At 46.0% G+C, this 17,866-nt stretch overlaps 2 protein-coding genes across 3 annotated transcripts; both read right to left on the minus strand.

The window, feature by feature from the left end:
• Positions 1 to 715: 715 nt before the first annotated feature.
• Positions 716 to 8,725, minus strand: cyyr1 (cysteine/tyrosine-rich 1). Of its 2 annotated transcripts, none has more exons than XM_048992221.1 (4): positions 8,040 to 8,725; positions 4,294 to 4,393; positions 2,144 to 2,304; positions 716 to 1,752 (listed from the first exon to the last, which is right to left on the minus strand). In XM_048992221.1, exons 1-4 carry the CDS (start codon positions 8,140 to 8,142, stop codon positions 1,625 to 1,627), a joined length of 492 nt encoding a protein of 163 aa, XP_048848178.1. In that variant the 5' UTR covers positions 8,143 to 8,725; the 3' UTR covers positions 716 to 1,624. The 2 variants fall into 2 exon arrangements, with proteins under 2 accessions (XP_048848178.1, XP_048848257.1); XM_048992300.1 differs by lacking the exon at positions 8,040 to 8,725 and adding an exon at positions 5,994 to 7,314.
• Positions 8,726 to 10,780: 2,055 nt separating this feature from the next.
• Positions 10,781 to 17,596, minus strand: adamts1 (ADAM metallopeptidase with thrombospondin type 1 motif, 1). Its single transcript, XM_049009521.1, has 9 exons — positions 16,490 to 17,596; positions 15,152 to 15,492; positions 14,897 to 15,029; positions 14,536 to 14,703; positions 14,155 to 14,444; positions 13,810 to 13,996; positions 13,177 to 13,355; positions 12,884 to 13,059; positions 10,781 to 12,775 (listed from the first exon to the last, which is right to left on the minus strand). Exons 1-9 carry the CDS (start codon positions 17,118 to 17,120, stop codon positions 12,073 to 12,075), a joined length of 2,808 nt encoding a protein of 935 aa, XP_048865478.1. The 5' UTR covers positions 17,121 to 17,596; the 3' UTR covers positions 10,781 to 12,072.
• Positions 17,597 to 17,866: the final 270 nt, after the last annotated feature.

The following is a 17,866-nucleotide window of genomic DNA, read 5'->3' on the forward strand; positions in this document are numbered from 1 at the left end:
CAACGGGATACTGGAGAGGGAGGGGGAGGGTTAATATCCATCTCATGTTGTAATTAAACTGAAATCTGTTATATTTACTTCACTTGGATAAAATAACGCCTGCCTTTATTGATTTGGCGATGGTTATAATGTCAGATACAATCATATGCCATCCTCAAAAAATCATGAAATTGGGGTAGCCGTACATAAATTTAATTAGATTTAGTTAAGGTCTGCTGCCCAATCTTACGTCCAAAATCCGCTTGTATGGTATGCGGCGACCTACGGCGCAGATTCTACGCAGCGCTATAAATCAGCCTTTATGCACAAATCATTCAAGTGCTCAGACTGTAATGGAACTGGATTAAAGTGGTACATTTTCACCAACATCTAACGATGACATTTACGTGAAAATGCATTGTTGGGTAGGCCTATGTTTTCAGTTCAGAGATCAGGAAAAATGACGAACCATTTTAACCCCGTTTTACGGAACAATAACGGGAAATAGTTTATTTTTTGTTCTGGGGGTTAATATGAGAAATTACTGCCACCTAGTGGAAACTGCACTGGTCCTTTGTTCGTAAAGTTCGACTTCATGCGCACTTCACACAAAATACTGTCAACCTGACATCAACAACGTACATGATGCTCGTTTCATGCGTTCATGTGGGAGTGATTTAATTAGGCACCACATGTGTCGGTGTACCACATATAGATTTCTGCGTCACATACACCATTTGTCATAAACAGTTTATTCAACATACAGAACATTATGCAAACACCCAACAAACACAATAATAAAACGATTTTGAGTGATAGAACATTTTCACGGAGATGGCACAAAGGATTCTGCATACAGATACATTTTGTACCTTGGCACGCCTCTGCAAAGGCAGAGATAAAAATGTATAAAACTGAATAAGCAAAAAATTCTATCAATATCTGCTATTTTCTGTAGTCTGAACCTGGAGAACCAACCCTCTATCAATCCATGATAGGGCTAGGAAAACTAAAACGTTCTCCCACATTTCCAAATTCTGGGAAAGTGCAGTGTCACTGTAAGCATGTGATGAAAGTTGCTATCACAGATCAGCCTTCTAATCTTCTTGTAGGCAAGTGGAGCTCAAACCAAGTTTGTTGCTCTGGTCTTACTGGTTAGGACAGTCACAGACACAGTGATGAACATGATGTTTGGATGCCCATGTGACAACTAACTCAATCAATTACCCTTGTATTAAGAGATGTTTTGTTTGAGCCACAATGAAAACTGGCACATCTGTCCTTAGGACTAGTACCACATTACAAAAAGTCTGCCTGTTTCAACCAGTTTAATTTTTTGTGTGAGACACTGGGGAGGACTTGTGATGAATTTCCTGCCGTGAGATGTCTTGGTACCATTGATATCTGTTTCCCTGCTTTTGGCTTAATGGAGAATCCAGCATTACAGGGATGGAACACCAGGCCAAATACCAGCAAACCCACAGGGCTGCCCAATGTTATGCCTGTATAAATATCACTCATCAAGGATGTACAGAGTTCACAGAGAAGTGGGCGTCAGAGCCGTGTCATCCTGCTCGCTGAGGGTACGTTCATTTCAGTGGGGCAGTATCCCAGCATGCTCGGGGGCCATTCGTACCAAGAGGTGCTACTTGCTGGAGTAACCGGGGTAAGGAGGTGGAGGTGGGTGGATTCTGGGAGGGGTTGGTGTGTAAGGTGGTGGTAGAATGTGGTGGGGGTTCATCTCATAGTCGTAGCTGTAAGGAGGAGGAGGTCCTGGTGGTAAGGAGAGGAGGTGGAGGAAGTCGGGGGAAAAGAAAGAGAGAGAACAAGAGAGGTCTGTCATCTCTTGAAGCCACACTGTGTTCTGTAATTTCATGGAGGGTTAGAATTTTAAAAAGGGAAGTGTCACACTCAAGATGGTGTATTCCAGTCATGCTTTAGAAAAATAAATCCAGAAATTAAAGTGATACAATAAGCATGTTTTAAGCAGCACACGCACTTTGGCTAGGTAGGTTTCTTTAGCGTACTATTTTATGTGTTATAATAAATAACCTGTCTCGTGAAATCTACAGCGCTATCGCCTACTTAGTAGCAGTTAATCTGCAGAACAGCACAACCTAGTGGTGGCACCCGGTGCAGCAGGGTAATGGGTGAGAAGTAATACCTCGGTATCCCTGTGCAACAGTGTTGACGTGACAAGCTCTGAAGACCCCCACCCGCGAGTTACGTCCGTTCTTCAAGCACATACACAGGCAAAGGAAGATAGCCGCCACCGCGCCCATTAGGAACACCACACCAAACACTATTCCAGAAATGGCCGTGCCCCTGTATGAGAGAGAGAAAAAAACACTTCGCTGAAATGGTTAGGTGAACAGATTTGTATCCAAAATACTGTAATCACACACTCCAGTGCTCACAAGGGTTTTGCCTCTTGAGAAATTAACAGTTTAAAGCAAGACTGAAGCTGTTTTTCCATGGTACTAACGCTGTATTATTGGCTTCGTTATTATTTGCTTGTCGGAGCGAAAGCACGTGTCGATTCTCTTTGTACTGTGGATTGTGATCGTATCTTTTCGCAGATCTCTGCACCGCGACTGTTAAAACAGTGTATTTGCCGTGAACTGAAATCCCAGTAGAGACACCACTGTTGACCCTAAACAATAAAAGTAGATTTACATTTAATAAAAAAGAATACTAACACAAAGTAATAGTAAAACATCCAGCGTTCTCCAGCTTCCTCGCGGAAAAATTGGGGGGTCCATTCTCTCTGGATGGGCCAAATAGATAGAATGATGGCGAATTGTTATAATAAGGAAGTGAGGATGCATTAACTAACACAATTTGATGTTGTGGAGTAGCTGTTAAAAAGAAATGGATGTTATAGAGCTCCTTGTTTTGAAACAGAGGTCAGATCTGGTGGATGTATATGTCTGCAGGGACAAGGAACAGCTGAGTCAACAAAGCTTCCTCTAAAGCCGGCAGAAGCTCTGCTGCACTCCGCATGCTCCTCGTTAGAGGACAGTCACTCTCGGAGGACAGCGAGGCTGCAGGCACCTGAGTAAACGACCACCAAAGCGCGGCATCAGCTCACAGCCGACTAAATATTTGTGATTCTGGGAGTCAGACCTTGAAACAGTTGAAAAGTCGGGTAAACGTGGGAGAGATTAAGCTTGGCGTGTAAAATGAAAAAATAAATAAATGGGACAGTATGAGTGTAACACCTACAACAGTATGGAGAGCGAGGCGGGGGCATTAAGTAAATTTTCAGGCTAAGGTGGCTTAGATCAGACCCCAAGTAAAACAAAGAAGAAAAAATTCAAGGAAGAAAGATCATTTATCCAGTGTTACCCAGGTCACACTGACGAGTAAAAATCTGTCCTGAATTTGACAAATTATGGTCAAGTAACCAGTCTTTGAGGGCTATAGATTATGTTCTTCTGGTGTGAATGTAAAAAGCCTGGGTATAGCTAAGTTTTCCCATTTGTTTTAGATGGACAATACGAATAACCCCGAAGCACATGCTATTAGTGTTTGTCTGTCAGTCACTGCCTGATAACCATTAAATTAACATCATCACTGACACACTGCTTTTTAGTATATATGCTTAGCAAATCTTTCTCCCATTCTTCAAAAGGTTGGTGTTGGTGGGGCAACGTGAGTCAGAGGAAGGGCAAGTAACTGCACAGGACTAAGCATGGGAAATGTGTCACATTATAAAAATGTGACTTTCTACCTATAAATCTCTCAGATAGTGCAGCCAATCCCAACCGGAGTGATCACTTCTTTGAGTGTGAAAATGCAGTGTGTGACTCAGTGGGTTAGGACTCTGCCCGTGATTAGAAAACCGCTGGGTTGAATCCTGAGTTTGGCAGAGTACCCACATCTTTGTTGGGCCCTTGAGCAAGGTCTTTACCCCATCCCCCCCTCCCCCCCCCCCACCAAAATGCTCCAGGGGTGTTGGGTAAATAGCTGATGGTGCGCTCAGATCCCAAGCTTCACTCTCACCTCCATATGTATGTGCCTTAAGGAGAGCAAGATGGGATATACAGAGAGAAAAAACACACTGCGATGCACTTGTGCAAATGAAAAAAAAGGCTTTTTCCATTTCATTTTCTGAAAGGGTCAGCTGGGTGGATTCTGGAAGGTGACTGTGTTGGTGGTCCCCTGGAGTGGTGCTGGGTTCAGAACTTTCCTAATAAACAAAAGCCTTTTGTTTGTCTGATCCTACCTGCTGTTTCCGCTTATATCAGAAACGACATTGAGCCTTCAGAGCAGCACAGCCGGCACCTAGGCGAGGGCAGGAGGGATACTCACGAGAGGACATCGCCCACATATGCGTAGTATGAGCAACAAAAAGGAGGGGCCCCGTCACAGCAGTACTCCAGGCAGCTGTCACACTGGCCGGCACAGCATCCTGCCAAACCCAATCAGATGTTTGATTAAATTACACAGCAATAATAGTACACCTCATTTTAGCCATTAAAATGTTGCTGAGTGGCAAACATGTTTACATGTTTAAATTAATAGCAGGCACTACTATCAGCATACATTTTATTAGCGTGTGGCTCAGTAGGCTAAGCCTCTGTGCCTGTGATCGGAAGGTTGTCGGTTCAAGCCCGGTCTCAGCACATCTATCCATCCCTTAACCCCCAGCTCCCTGGGGGCCGTAACAGGTGGCTGCCCTTCACGACCAGCTTGTTCTCACCTAGAGAGGGCAAGATGGGGGAGGCATAAAGAGAATTTTCCCACGGGGATCAATAAGGTATCAATTATTATTATTAATTATTATAAAGCAGGGTAAGCCAGGCCCTGGAGCAACTGGAGGATATGGGCCTGACTCAAAGGCCCAATGGTGACATGACCCGAGTGACCACAGCATTTAAACCTGCTGATCATACACATACTGCCACCAAACTGAAAGGAGATTTGACTTAAATTTTAAAACTGGCCCTTTGTTTCTCATAACAAATCACAAACATAATTCCTGCAATGAGACTAATTCCATATACCATCATATACCATCATATACCGTCATATACCATCATTGCTTCAGACAGTCCACCAAATTATTCTGCACAAGAGATCTACAAGGTTTTTATGCTTCATTATACGTAAGATCCAAAGATTACAGCTTTCTATCAGTTTAGAGAAATGCTCCTTTGTAATGTAGTGACTTAGGAGAACCACATAAGCGTAAATAAACTATATTATTAATCCGTAATTGGGCTGATTAGGGCAAGGGAAGGTGTTACGCATGGCAGCACAGGAGTCCACAGATGGCGACAATGCCAATTATATATAACAGAGCCTGCTAGTGCTGTACCACATTGATGCCGAATGCACCCGATCGGCTGGGTTTGTGGAAAATGCCAGACATCTGCGTTCTGCATGGATGCCATGGAGACGCCTGGAAAATGTGAAAAGCCTTTCTGTCGTCTGTTTTTATTTCTAGGTTATATTTATCCCATCGAAAGCAGCGGGTCCACGTGGAGAAGCAGACAAAAAGCCAACTAATGAGGTTTGGAAGAGTTCCTTCTTTTGTGAAACCATCTTCACTCCTACTTAATTCATACATTATTTATTTACAGATTAATATACGAAAATACATGCAGAATTTAAATGGTGTCTTGAAGGAAGTGGTACGTATGATTAATAAACCAGTTTAGCATTTGCCCCTACGTATGAAATTAATGATTACTGTAGCATGGATATAAACAGTTAAAATTATTTGGGGAGCATTTTGAGGAGAGGACAGGGGACACCGTGACTTTACCTTGCGTAATGACCTAAATGATTTGTTCTTCATGAGCGAATCTTTTACATAAAAAAAATGATCTGCCACTACACTCATTTGCTCTGTTGGTTCAATGAATGATATTTAAACACACTCGTGCTTTTCATCTCTATCTCGCATACAATTAATCAGCGGCTTATTTAGAAAACTTGTCTCTGGCTGATAATGCAATTAATAGAATGTCACATGATTCACATATCCTGAATTATCCTGTGGTCACCTGAAGTCCACTGGTCATGTATGCTGTTGGTCATGTACAACTGATGGTCATGTATGCTGGTCTCTGACAGGACATAAGTCTGAAACAGCTAACGTACTGCAGTCCAATTCCTCTATCCCGGAGAGCTGTATGAAGGACGTCTCGTGCGAGCTTGCTCCACCCGTCCCCCTTCACTGATCAGCTCAAAACGACTGTCAGAGGACAGGCTGTGTCTGTTCAGCGTATATTCACATTAGTCAATTCGTCCCGTCCCCCCCCCCGCTTAGAGAGGGGGGCCAGATCCCGGTTAGTCCGAACGGTGCGGATGCAATGTGACTGCTAACCGTGCCCGAGTACGGAACATGGACATGACGCCAATGATGCGACTGCCACACGCATGCGTACATTTACATTATATGAAACCAACCCGGAAAGAACAGATGACATGCGGTATAGATCGTGTCAATCTCTTTTCTTATGCAAAACTGGGTTGTGAATATAGTGTGTAAGGAGAGTATTGGGCGCATTACATCACTACTTGAAGCTAGGGAGATCATATATAACTAGCTGACATTTTAATGTTCTATATAACGATGCGTGCAATTCTGACATAGAGTATAAGTGATTGTCGGCAGTGATTCAGACATATTCAGTCCATGGTTCTGATTCGATGATTAGCGATATCTAACAGTGTTATTAGTACTGGTACTAAAGAAATGTAATACAGGTACGACGGTACCTTTTCTTTAGTCTGCACAAACTCAGAGATATTTGGTAAAATGTGGGAACATCTTATAGGTGTAGCTCGAATAAATAAAAATCGTTGCGTGTCATCCTTATTTAACAAAATAAGGAAATTAATCATGAATTCCATTCTGCTGCGCGATAGCGCCTTGCTTTCTTATGCTTCCTTCAACATCAAGAAGTCTCACGGTGATGACGAAAGTGTGGTCCGGCCAGGATCGTTAAAGTGCAACGTGAGCGCAGACCAGTGCGGGAGGGGGTGTAATAGTGCTCGGCGATGGTATAAGGCAATCAGGCCTAGATAACTGCGCCCCCCACAAAGGATGCAATCAGTGCCTGAGCAATATCAGACACGATAGGCGGCAATTTTCCGAAGATCTCTAAAACTAGGTACCTCACCCTACCACACATCCTTGTGCATGCGGTCCAGTCCTAACAGATCATACGCCGTCCTTCTCTAGATTTGGAGGTGGACGATTATGGTTTATGATTTGAGGTGCTCTCTATCTGAGCGCAACAGTAATGACAAGCTGGAGTGGCTGGTGCCCCAAGGCGCCGGGTTTCCTGTTTGTGTATAAGCTTTTGATGCCCCTACCCCCCTTCCCCACCCTCTTTCTGGGTGGTCCTACCCACCAGGCATGCGGATTGCCCTCTCACCTCCGGTTCTTGTAGCTGTGAGCTCGGCGACAAAGGCGCTTAAGAAAGTCAGCAACGAGACACTTTCCTACCCGTGGCGACTGAGTCTAAAAATACCCCCCCCCCCCCCCCCCCAAAAGTTTCATACGTAGGGGCAAATGCTAAACTGGTTTATTAATCATACGTACCACTTCCTTCAAGACACCATTTAAATTCTGCATGTATTTTCGTATATTAATCTGTAAATAAATAATGTATGAATTAAGATTGAATAAATAATCCTCACAAACTTTCCTCTTGACAATGCAGAATGCAGCCTAAATTCATAGGCATGCTTCTCCAGCCGCTGTAAATCAATAAGAGAAATTATAGGTCTTAAGATAATTATACGTTTTAAAAACATCAAAGTCCGCATGTAAAATCGCAAAGGGAACCGTTAAGAAATGGCCTTATTGGCGGTATGGTTATGAATATGAACATCTAGAAGTGGAATACAGCTTGAATATGTACCAGAGTTTCCCAGAATAGCAGACAAGTTTTATAAACTTAAAATACCTAAGCGTATATTAATTTATTTGGCGCCGGGGTGGAGAGTCGCATTGATCACATTAATAGGAGCGTCAAAATGCATACAAACACATAAACATCGAGGACACTTGCGCTTTCAGCCAATAAACATTTCCTTACCAGCCATAAGAGAAACCAGCAAGGCGTCCCTCAAGAAGGTCCAGCAGCAGTGAGCGCCCCGTAACCCGGGTTTTACCGCACCGATCCCACGCCTGCTTTCCATTTTCCTATTATACCGTGCTTTTGTGATTTATTAAAGTCTCCAGTGCTGTGTGTCGGCGGCGATTTAGTATAAACCATTCGCATAAATAGGAGTGGAGAAAACTTCTTAAAACCTCCGTAAAAGTTCTACAGACGCAGATTGTATCGGCACAGAGACTCGCTTCACGTCCTTTCAAATTGCGGCACAGTGTGTCCGGGCTGCGTGCTGCGCTCTCCGAAAGGCGCTCCTCTTTCCCCCTTTGTTTTCTTCCTCACCGCTTTCTCTGACGATCAGTCAGTATCCTCCTCCCCCTGCCGCTATTTTCTCGGATTACCCTGTCCATTGCGGGGAGGTGCATATACGTGCGCCGGCTATTTCAGAATATTATTTCAATGTCACGACTGTGGGTTCAAATAGGCACCATTGTCCGGCTTATGACAAACCACCCACGATTCTCCCTCCTGCAGAAATGGACCATTACGGTGTTTATGGCCGTTAGATCCATTGTGCGCTCCAAAGTATGGTATTGCTTGATGTTGTTTTTGTACTTCTATTTTTAGTCTCCTTGGCACAAATAGCGCACGACTTTTTTGTTGAGGGGAGAAGGGAACAACAAATGATAATTGATTGAATATACTGAATTAAAGAATAACACAAAACCCGCATCTTCAAGACAATAAGATGTGTCTTTTTTGTTCTCCAGGAACATATCGAAACACGTACACGTATCCAAATCTGTTTGAAACACTCACGTGTTCATAGTATTGGTCATAAGTACCTGTCTGTCTTTCAGAGTTTAGCCAAAGGCTAGTTTGTACTAAAAGTCATTTCCAGGTTAATGCGTACGTTTCTGAAGTTTGACCCAGTTATGGTCTTCTTCATGGAAGACGTGTGGCTCAGTTGGTTAGGAGGTTGTACTTGTGGTTGAATGGGCATTGGTTCAAATCTCCAAGCTGGTGGAATGATTTCACTATTAACCCCCAATTTCTCCAGAGACTGTTAGATCCTGCCTTTTCAATTTCATTTTGCGTTAGATAAAAGTGTCTGTTAAGTAAATAACGTGACAAATTTCATGCGTTGCTCTTGCTCCATATGGATGTTTTATCCATACTGTATCAATCACTAGCTGAATCCCAATTCCAATTGGTTATTTTATTGGTTCTCATTAAGTTAAACCTGCCTGCGATTTGCTGAGTGATATGTAATGATACCCTGTAATTCCTCCCATTGAATATTTCCAGGCCACACCCACTAATAAGTCTGGTTAGATAAATGGAAACTACGCATTCCAGGCTAATCCGATTTAACAGGAAGGAATCAGAGGTACTGACTAATTTCAGCTGTTTCACTCTTGCCTTTTCCATCTCACTTTCCCAGTTTCGTCTCACCCTTTTTTACTCAATTGGCCAAACTCCTTTCCCTTCGGGTGGCTTCCAGGACAAAGGTAATACAGATATAACCATGCAGCTTTTTACTAAAAGCATAATGCCATTTCTCCCGGTCTTGCCTTTTATTTAAAGATTTCACCACCGGTTCTTTTCACAAACGCCCAGCTGCAAAAGACATTGGCAGACTTGACCTCTTCACTTCTGCTTTTATTGCCGTTTCTGTGCTGCACCATTACATCATGGCCTTGGGAGATGTGACAAGCTGAAGCCCAGGAGATTGTGTTGCTCCTAGGTAGCCCACTGGCTCACTTGAGAATCTCTTCGAGTAAAACACCACAGCGTGTCACATCCTGGCATAAATTAAAGCGAAGAAGAGACCGTTTTTTGTAATACCCATTGTTTTTCCTGTTTGATTGCGACTATTTGTGTTGTGTTGCATGTACTGTTTTGACAGAAGCTTGTAAAATAAAAACCGGCAGTTTTTGCTTCACGCATCATGACTGTTGGGTGCACAGCTTAGTCGTCCAGCTGGTCTCTCAACTCTTGTTTGACTTCAGGGGGGATATGGGAAGAGCATTATCCCCCGCGGACTCAGGCTGCAGCTCATCGCCAGGCCATAAACGCACACTGTAATTACGGGACCCCTGTCTGTCTGCTTGGCGCGGGAGGATAATGGATCTCAGACGGGTCACGGCCCGATTCAGGAGAGTGCTGCTAACCAGCTTCACTGTGTGAAGCCCACGTATCCGTAATTCAATACCGAGAAAGTGAACCAGATGCCTGTCAGGACCTCAGCTGGTCTAATTAAGCAGTAGGGCAGGAGGAAGCTTAGCCAATGTGCATGTTTATGATGGTTTGGGTGGAAACAATATCCAATAGCGATGGGAGAAACTGGACCTCATCACCCATGCTGAGCAGCAACCACTGTGTCCAGTCAACCACTGTCTGCTTTACTATGGAAACCACTGAATGTGAACTGGGATCCATCCTGTCTGTGATTGACAGCACCCAATGATTCCACGCACAGTGGGTTCCCAAGTCTCATATCTGTCCCATCGCTAATAAACCCTCTTCCTCGTTACATGTATCTGAAACAGCTATTTTAATTGGGACAGTGATTTGTACTCTCCTAAAGGCAGATGTGCAATACTGGGATATGGATTCCAGGTCACACTAAAGACACAGCTGAGATTTTGATTGCGTACGATTGAGTATGGACAGAGCATCAAGAGTGGAGAAATTGACAAGAAATGAAACACCAGACATGCAGGTCATTGTGATAGTTTATTCATAAACCTAGAATCATATATATATATATATTTATATAATACTGTATAAATACTCTATACATTCTACGTTCTTCTGTTATTTTAATGAAAGTAACAATAATTATCAAATAGCCAAAAAAATTATGATTATATTTTCCAGACTGTACAAAAATAAATAGCGTTTAGATATTCTGTAAAAAAAATCCTTCTCAGAAGGTAGGAGAGATTTACTTATGAAGTATTAAGAGAAAAAGTTACTTGACGGACCTTATCCACACATATCAAGCACAAGTACACGCACACGCACACATTGGCATTGTTCATTACAGTCGAGTCAGTAATCAGGACAAGTGTGTCCTATAGGTTTGCAGTTGTGGGACTGGAGATGTAGATTAGCTGAGCAATATGGCAAGAACAACAAAAACAGACAACTGTCCAGACAAACATTACAGACGAACAGAGCAACCACTCAAACAAAAAACAAGTAAACTCACATTCACACATAAGCAAAAACTCAGCTTCCCTCCCTGAAACCCCTGAATACAGTGACTAAATGGATTCAAACAGAATTAAAAAGTACTAATGCATTGAAAATATGTAGCGCTGTTGCCTAGTAACAAAGACAAAGACATTCTGGATAGCTGTGTGTTTGGGTTGAGTAGAAATATAGGATGGCTGGATCTTCTGGGTGAGACCTGACTGCAGAAAGGAGGTAAAGCACCAGGCAAGGGAGGGGTGTGACACGATTGTGAGCCCAGATAGTTTCATCTCCTCCCGGGCGCAAGTTCTTCTGGAAAACCTCAACCTTTACAAAACTAAATGCTAAAACTAATTCTGTCCAGTCCAGCTTGAACAGAGTAGACACACACACACACACACACACACACACACACACACACACACACACACACACACACACACACACATAATATCTACAGCAGCATGCTTGAGCAGCAATGTGTCTCTCTCTCCTTTAGGTTCCCCCAATAGGAGGGTCCCCTCCCACCACTATCACCGCCGGGCAGTATGGCTACTTTTACGCCTTGCCACCAATGGCCACAGTCTTTCAGCGGTGTGGTTGTCTGTCATGGACAGACTGATGGTAATTTAAACACTGTTTAAAATGTAAACATTTTCCTCGAGGGCGTAATCTTCCTGTAGGCTTAGACTGAACGTTCACGGTCGAGGGTAAAGGACAGGGGTCATCTTTTTCATTATCTTTCTGGAAGTTCATTCTCCTTTTTTTCAATTAAGTCTCATGTCATATAGGCTAACAGGAAACCCCTCTGCTCCCCCTAGCAGGGCCTTTGCCTACACATTTCCAGCAGGGGTCTGGGACGGTCTTTGGGGTCACAGCTCTCGTAGCCGAGAAGCCGTCCACTGTGTGACATGCAGTGCAGCGTACGTTTACGGAAACTCTGCCCACAGGTCTTGGAGCACGGAGACCACATCCCCAGCTGCCAGATGGGGCAGGGGTGGGGGGGGCAGGGGCGAGACATGGGTGGGCGCAGCTCCACCGGGCACTCAGATGAGGGGCGGCCACGGAAGTCCAGGCAATCCACGTTGCGTTGCTGAACACCCCCGCCGCATGTCAGGGAGCACTGGCCCCAATCGCGCATCACCCACTCGGCACTTCCTGTCTCCTGGATGGCATTAATCGATGGCCTCCTGCCTACTGGCCGGGGGGCGAAGAAGGTCAACTTGATCCGGGGACGGGGTGAATCGCCCACGGACAGAACCACGACAGTGAGGGGCTCCGGCAGCGGGCCGAAGCTGCGGATGCGCTCCAGGGTGGCGGAGGCGCCACTGTAACGCAGCAGCGCCCCTCGCAGGAAGATGTCGGTCTCCAGTGTGGTCAGCTTGTAATCCCCGTTGAGCAGGTAGGTGCCGTCCTGACGTCGCAGGGCCAGGTAGCTGGAATCGTGGTGGTGACCGTGCTGCTTGATGTCTACATGTGTAGCTCCGGCAGGGATGACCACCACATCCTGATAACCAGGACTGAGAGACAGGAGAGTATTCAAAACCGGCATCTGGACAACTAAGAATTATACAGTGTATACACAGAAACAAGCACAGCAAGACACACGAAAGCCATGTGGTGCTCACCTGGCGAACTTGAGTGATCTTGACACCTTCTTACAGGTAGATCCGTCCCCGCCGCAGACGCCGCACTTGTCGAACCGGCGGTCCGAGCCGATGACCCAATCGCAGCCGGCTTTCACGCACTGGCCTTGCACACACACTGACGTGGAGTCAGGGCTGCAGGGAGTTCCGTCTGCCACCTGGGGGCAGCAGAGAGACATGCTCTGTCACAAGCTGGTCACTTTGCTGTGTAAGGAAGAGCATGTTCTGGTAAATTCAGAATAATCCTGCAGTGCTGTGAAGTTCCAGTGTCCCACCTTAGGCTTCAGTATAAAGAAGTAGCCGGTACCCTTGGCCCGACAAATCAGCTTGCAGCGGTCCTTGGGAGAGACCCCAGCGTACTTGGGGACCCATTCGACTCTGCCGCTAGACCCAAATGACATGCTGGAGGAGATGTCGTTATGAGCCAGGCACTGCTCCTCACGGAACGACAGGCCTGCAGAAAGAGGGTGGGGAGGAGTGTGGGAAGTCAGAAGACCTGTGCTTAAGGTCCATAAAGGGTGACCACATGATTGCCGGTCATAACACAAGGAGTGCAGACAAGAATGATGAAGACATGCTGTATAGCCAAGTAGCAGCCAACATGATTTGTGTTTCTGGAATGTACTATGTGAAGTTTTGAGTGGCTGTGCTTCAAAGCTGGGCCAGTTTGGGCTGTATGCAGGCACAGTGAGGGGGCCTCATTTACAAGGCTGCTCAGTCGTTCATTTGTGTCGCCAGTTTTCCCATAGGCTCTCATCTCAGGTAATTGTTAAGCCAAAGTCCCCTCTAATTCCACTCAGAATTCTTACTTAATTAATGGCATCTTGGCACCAATGTCTGAGGACCAGAAGTACCACTGATTATCTGTGAGGTCTTGGGGAATCACTGCCAGCACTCAGGCCTCTTACCGTTGGAGTCGGGGCAGGGCTCAGTGTTGCAGGAACGGTACTGGATCCTTTTGCCCTCGCAGTACTTGCCCCCATTCTTGGGAGTAGGGTTGTCACAGTCCCGGAAGGAGTACTGCACTCCTCCCCCACAGGTCCGTGAGCAGTCCCCCCAGGGGCCCCAAATGCCCCAGCCACCATTCACGGGTGTCTGCGAGATAAAGGGACACGCTATTAGTCACATGGGAAGAAGTGTGCGATAATCTCTACTGCTAGATATCAATACCCAAGTAACAACCCTGAAGTAGTGATCCTCAAGTAACAATCCCCAAGTGAAAACCCCCATGTCCCAAATCTACTGTGACCCACCTGGAACTCTGTAGCCTTGCTCTTGTGCAGGCATTCACCAGCCAAGCACCACCGGTCCTTCCCACATGGGGTGCCGTCGGCCCAGGGGAAGCTCTTAGTCTGGCAGACCAGGAGTCCCCCCGCGTTGTTGACAGTACACCACAGAGCTGTGCAGGTCGTGTTTGCATCTGGGCAGTGTTGGGACTCCTCCCCGAACATCAGCCGGCACTGTTGGTCCACATCGTAGATGGAACCCGGCAAGGCCTTGGGCAATGGCTCCGCCTTCTGTGGCTTGTCCAGCAGACAATCGCCTAGGAGTCAGAGGTCAGGGGTCAAATGCCGTTCCCTTTTCCCTGCTGTCCATTTACCTGCCGCGCGGTTGTCACTATGCTCTGCTCTTACCGTGGCCGTTGTCCAGGAAGGAGGTGATCCTTAACGCACTGCACGGTGACCAGGGCTGCTGGTGGTTCAGGTTGTACAGGGTGGACGACATCATGAGGGGGGGCAAGGTGGGGTCATTAATGCTAGTGCACTGCTTGGCGTCGTCGTGGAGCATGTTTAACACATGACCTGTGGCACAGGGAGTTAGAGGTCAGCTTAGCATCTGGATGCGATTGAGCGCACATGTGTGTAAATGGCATTTAAGATTTATTGGGAAAAAGGGAGAAAACTAATTTTAAGTTAGATTTATTAGTGCCTTAGGCTTTTTGCTGGAGCTGTGTGTGAGTGTGTGTGTGTGTGTGTGTTTACAGAGCTCGCCTACCCAGCTCATGTGCCACAAAGAAGGCAGTTTGCAAGCCATCATCCTCTACGATGGAGCAGCTCCTCTCCGGGTCGCATGCAGTGCCGACATCCGCCATGCCCAGGGTCTCACAAGAGTGGGGGCCGCAAAGTTCCTACGACGGGGTGGGGAAAAGGACCACAGGGTCAGCTGACTTTTCTAAAACAAGCAATACAATTGACAGATTAAGTCACCAGAAGCAGCCAATCGGACGTGCGTGAGCGCGAGTGCGTGTACCTCTTTGGTGAAGAGCACGGCGGTATCGTAGTGCTCTGGGTGCCGGTCGCTGGGCGGGTTGTGTTGCCGCTGCCACCTGCAGAAGTTGCGCAGCGTGAGCGCGGCGTTTCTGGACACGTTGGGGCCGTGCTGCTCATCGTTCACCACCAGCACCTTGACCACAGCCAGCGTGATAGAGTTGTGGATGCTGGGGTGGCGGTAAAGGCGTGCTGCAACCGCCATGATGGTCAGCAGGTACGGCTTAAGCCTGGCACCGTGGAAGTCCGCCATCAACTTGTCTGCTACCAGCAGCAATTCCACGTAACGCGGGGTGGAGACAAAGCGACGGAACCGTTGGTGGGCTGGAGGAGAAATGCAGGACAAAAAAGGTCATGCTAACTAAGGAAATAGACTTTGCTACATATCTGAAAATAAGTTATGAAATCTGTATTCGTCTATTGATATAAGGTCTGGCCCTTTTTAAAAACTGCGCCTAGTCTTACTTGGTTTTGAACCAGTGATATCTACATTTTCTTCTACAATTCACTTTTAAAACTGTCTTCATCTGCTTTTAAAGGCAATCACCGGCTGATGCCTTTACTCCTTGGCATATGGTTTTTTTGACATGAGTCAGTGTTCACACCGCCGCGTCCCCGCCTCTGAATTTGGCAGCATTCCCGAAGTGTGCAGAAAAAAGAGACCCTGCTATTCCTCCCTGGCCAGCAGCCTTCGCTACGCGCGATACCAGCAGGACAGTATACACGTCTTAACTTCGCTAATTCGCCCTCCCCTCCCCCGAATGACCCCCCTCCACTCTTCCCATCGCTGTGACGGGGCGAAACTTTTCATTTTAACTCTCCGCGACCCACTGAGCCGTTTCCTTTCCCGACATTAATACGTATCCACACAATTTTCACGTTTTAGTTATTCAAATACCATGTATTAAAAGCTGCCCTGGTGATTTAGAGAAAATTATATTTATGCATACTGCTACATTAAATTTTAATGCATATTCACCTGGGTTGACAGATCTAGGAAGATTTAAATATTTGACAAGTGGTCTTATCGACTATGAATTTATTTACATCGGCGAATTTTTTTTTTATTTCCAGTCGTCCTATAAACGGAATTCCCGCACAAGCAAGGATTATACGTAATATACGATTCTATTTCTAAATGTAGGCCTGTTAATGATAATGTTGCCTACTTTGTGTATAACGAAATGTAGGTTAACTCCAAATGAATGAAGCCAGTTACATTTATATGTTTCCACGTCACAGCTTGTGGGTAACTTACACCTATTTCTATAGATCCAAACAACACTTAAAACTGTTACATGGGGTTGAAAAAGAGAAATACCTTTCTGGTGGGGGGCTGCGGGGTCCGCGATCACACCCTTCTCCTTCCTAAGTGGCTGCCTCTCTTCTTCTTCGTCAACCCCGCACTTGGAGCCTCCGTCTTCGGCATGCGGTTTCCGACTTCTGCAGCGCAGGATGTGAAGACTGAAGTCGGAGGCGCCGGAGTCGGTGTCGCTGTCGGGCTGGATGAAGCACTCCTCACCGTCAGCGTAAAAGCCGCCCCGAAGTCCGTGGCACACATTGAGCGCCGCTGCCGAGTCAGCTTCTCCATCCACCTGGCCGGAGAAAAAGCACCCAGCCATAGCCCTGCTGTCCGATACTCGCTGAGTCTCCGGATCTGGGCTCTCAGGTTGCCCGATCATCTGGAAGACGAACCCTGTAGCCAAGAAGGTCTGATCCGGCTCCAGGTCTAAAACTATCCGCTTGCCAAAGGCGTCCAGTTGGTAGATCCGTCTCTCCCCGACCTTTTCTCTCTCCTCAGTGCTAAGAGTCCGCTGCTGTACGGTCTCGTCCATTGCCTTGGCCGGGTCTAGTCGCACCGGCACCACTGCGCTCTCCATCCAGGCACCATGTGCTGTGCTCATGTACAAAGCTGCGAGCCAGGCAAGGGAGATGCAGGAAAACGACCTCATAACTTTACCTGATATTCTAGATGGAAAAAGGGAAAAGTTTTACGTATTCGTCTATAAAGATACAATGAAAAACCCCCTTTACGTGAGTTTGCGGCTATTCAAACAAAATATCACTGCCTATGCAAAACATAAGTCACAAAGTAAAAAGTTTAGATTCACGCAAAATGGATATCCACTGTAAAATTCATTTGCATATCATCAGCCAGTAGAGTAGATGCCAGGATTTCAACAGGACATGCTGTATATGTTAGCCGGTCACTATTAGTATCTGGTTTTAAAAAAAGAAGCTAAAATCCAACTCCGGTCGTCAGATAATTCAGGATCTGTGCTAAAATGGGATCAGCTTTCCCCTTGCGCCCTAAGATCTGCACTCTTCGGTTCCCTTAAATCCTGCTCCGTCCCAGCTTGCTATATATCCCTAAGACTGGGACCACCCCCTTCCCGAGGACCCTTTGATCTACCAGCGTGCGCAACCAAAACGCAGTAGAGAGCTGGACCCAGGCCACGATAATCAATCATAGTGGAGGGTGCTTGGCTGAGAAAAACTCTTTTTTTTCCTCCAAATAGTAGGCGGGACAATCCCTTTCTCCGCTGTTCCGCCGCTCAATGCATTTTATTCAGAGCCTTAAATAAATCCCATAACTTAGTCTTCAGCAAGTCCTGTGTATGCGTCACACGTTACCACTCTTCACTGTTCCGTCTATACACTCAGCCCTGAAAACTGATTTTTTTTCAGTCGAATTAAC

The sequence above is a fragment of the Brienomyrus brachyistius genome, chromosome 1 (assembly GCF_023856365.1).
Source record: "Brienomyrus brachyistius isolate T26 chromosome 1, BBRACH_0.4, whole genome shotgun sequence".
Taxonomy (NCBI): domain Eukaryota; kingdom Metazoa; phylum Chordata; class Actinopteri; order Osteoglossiformes; family Mormyridae; genus Brienomyrus; species Brienomyrus brachyistius.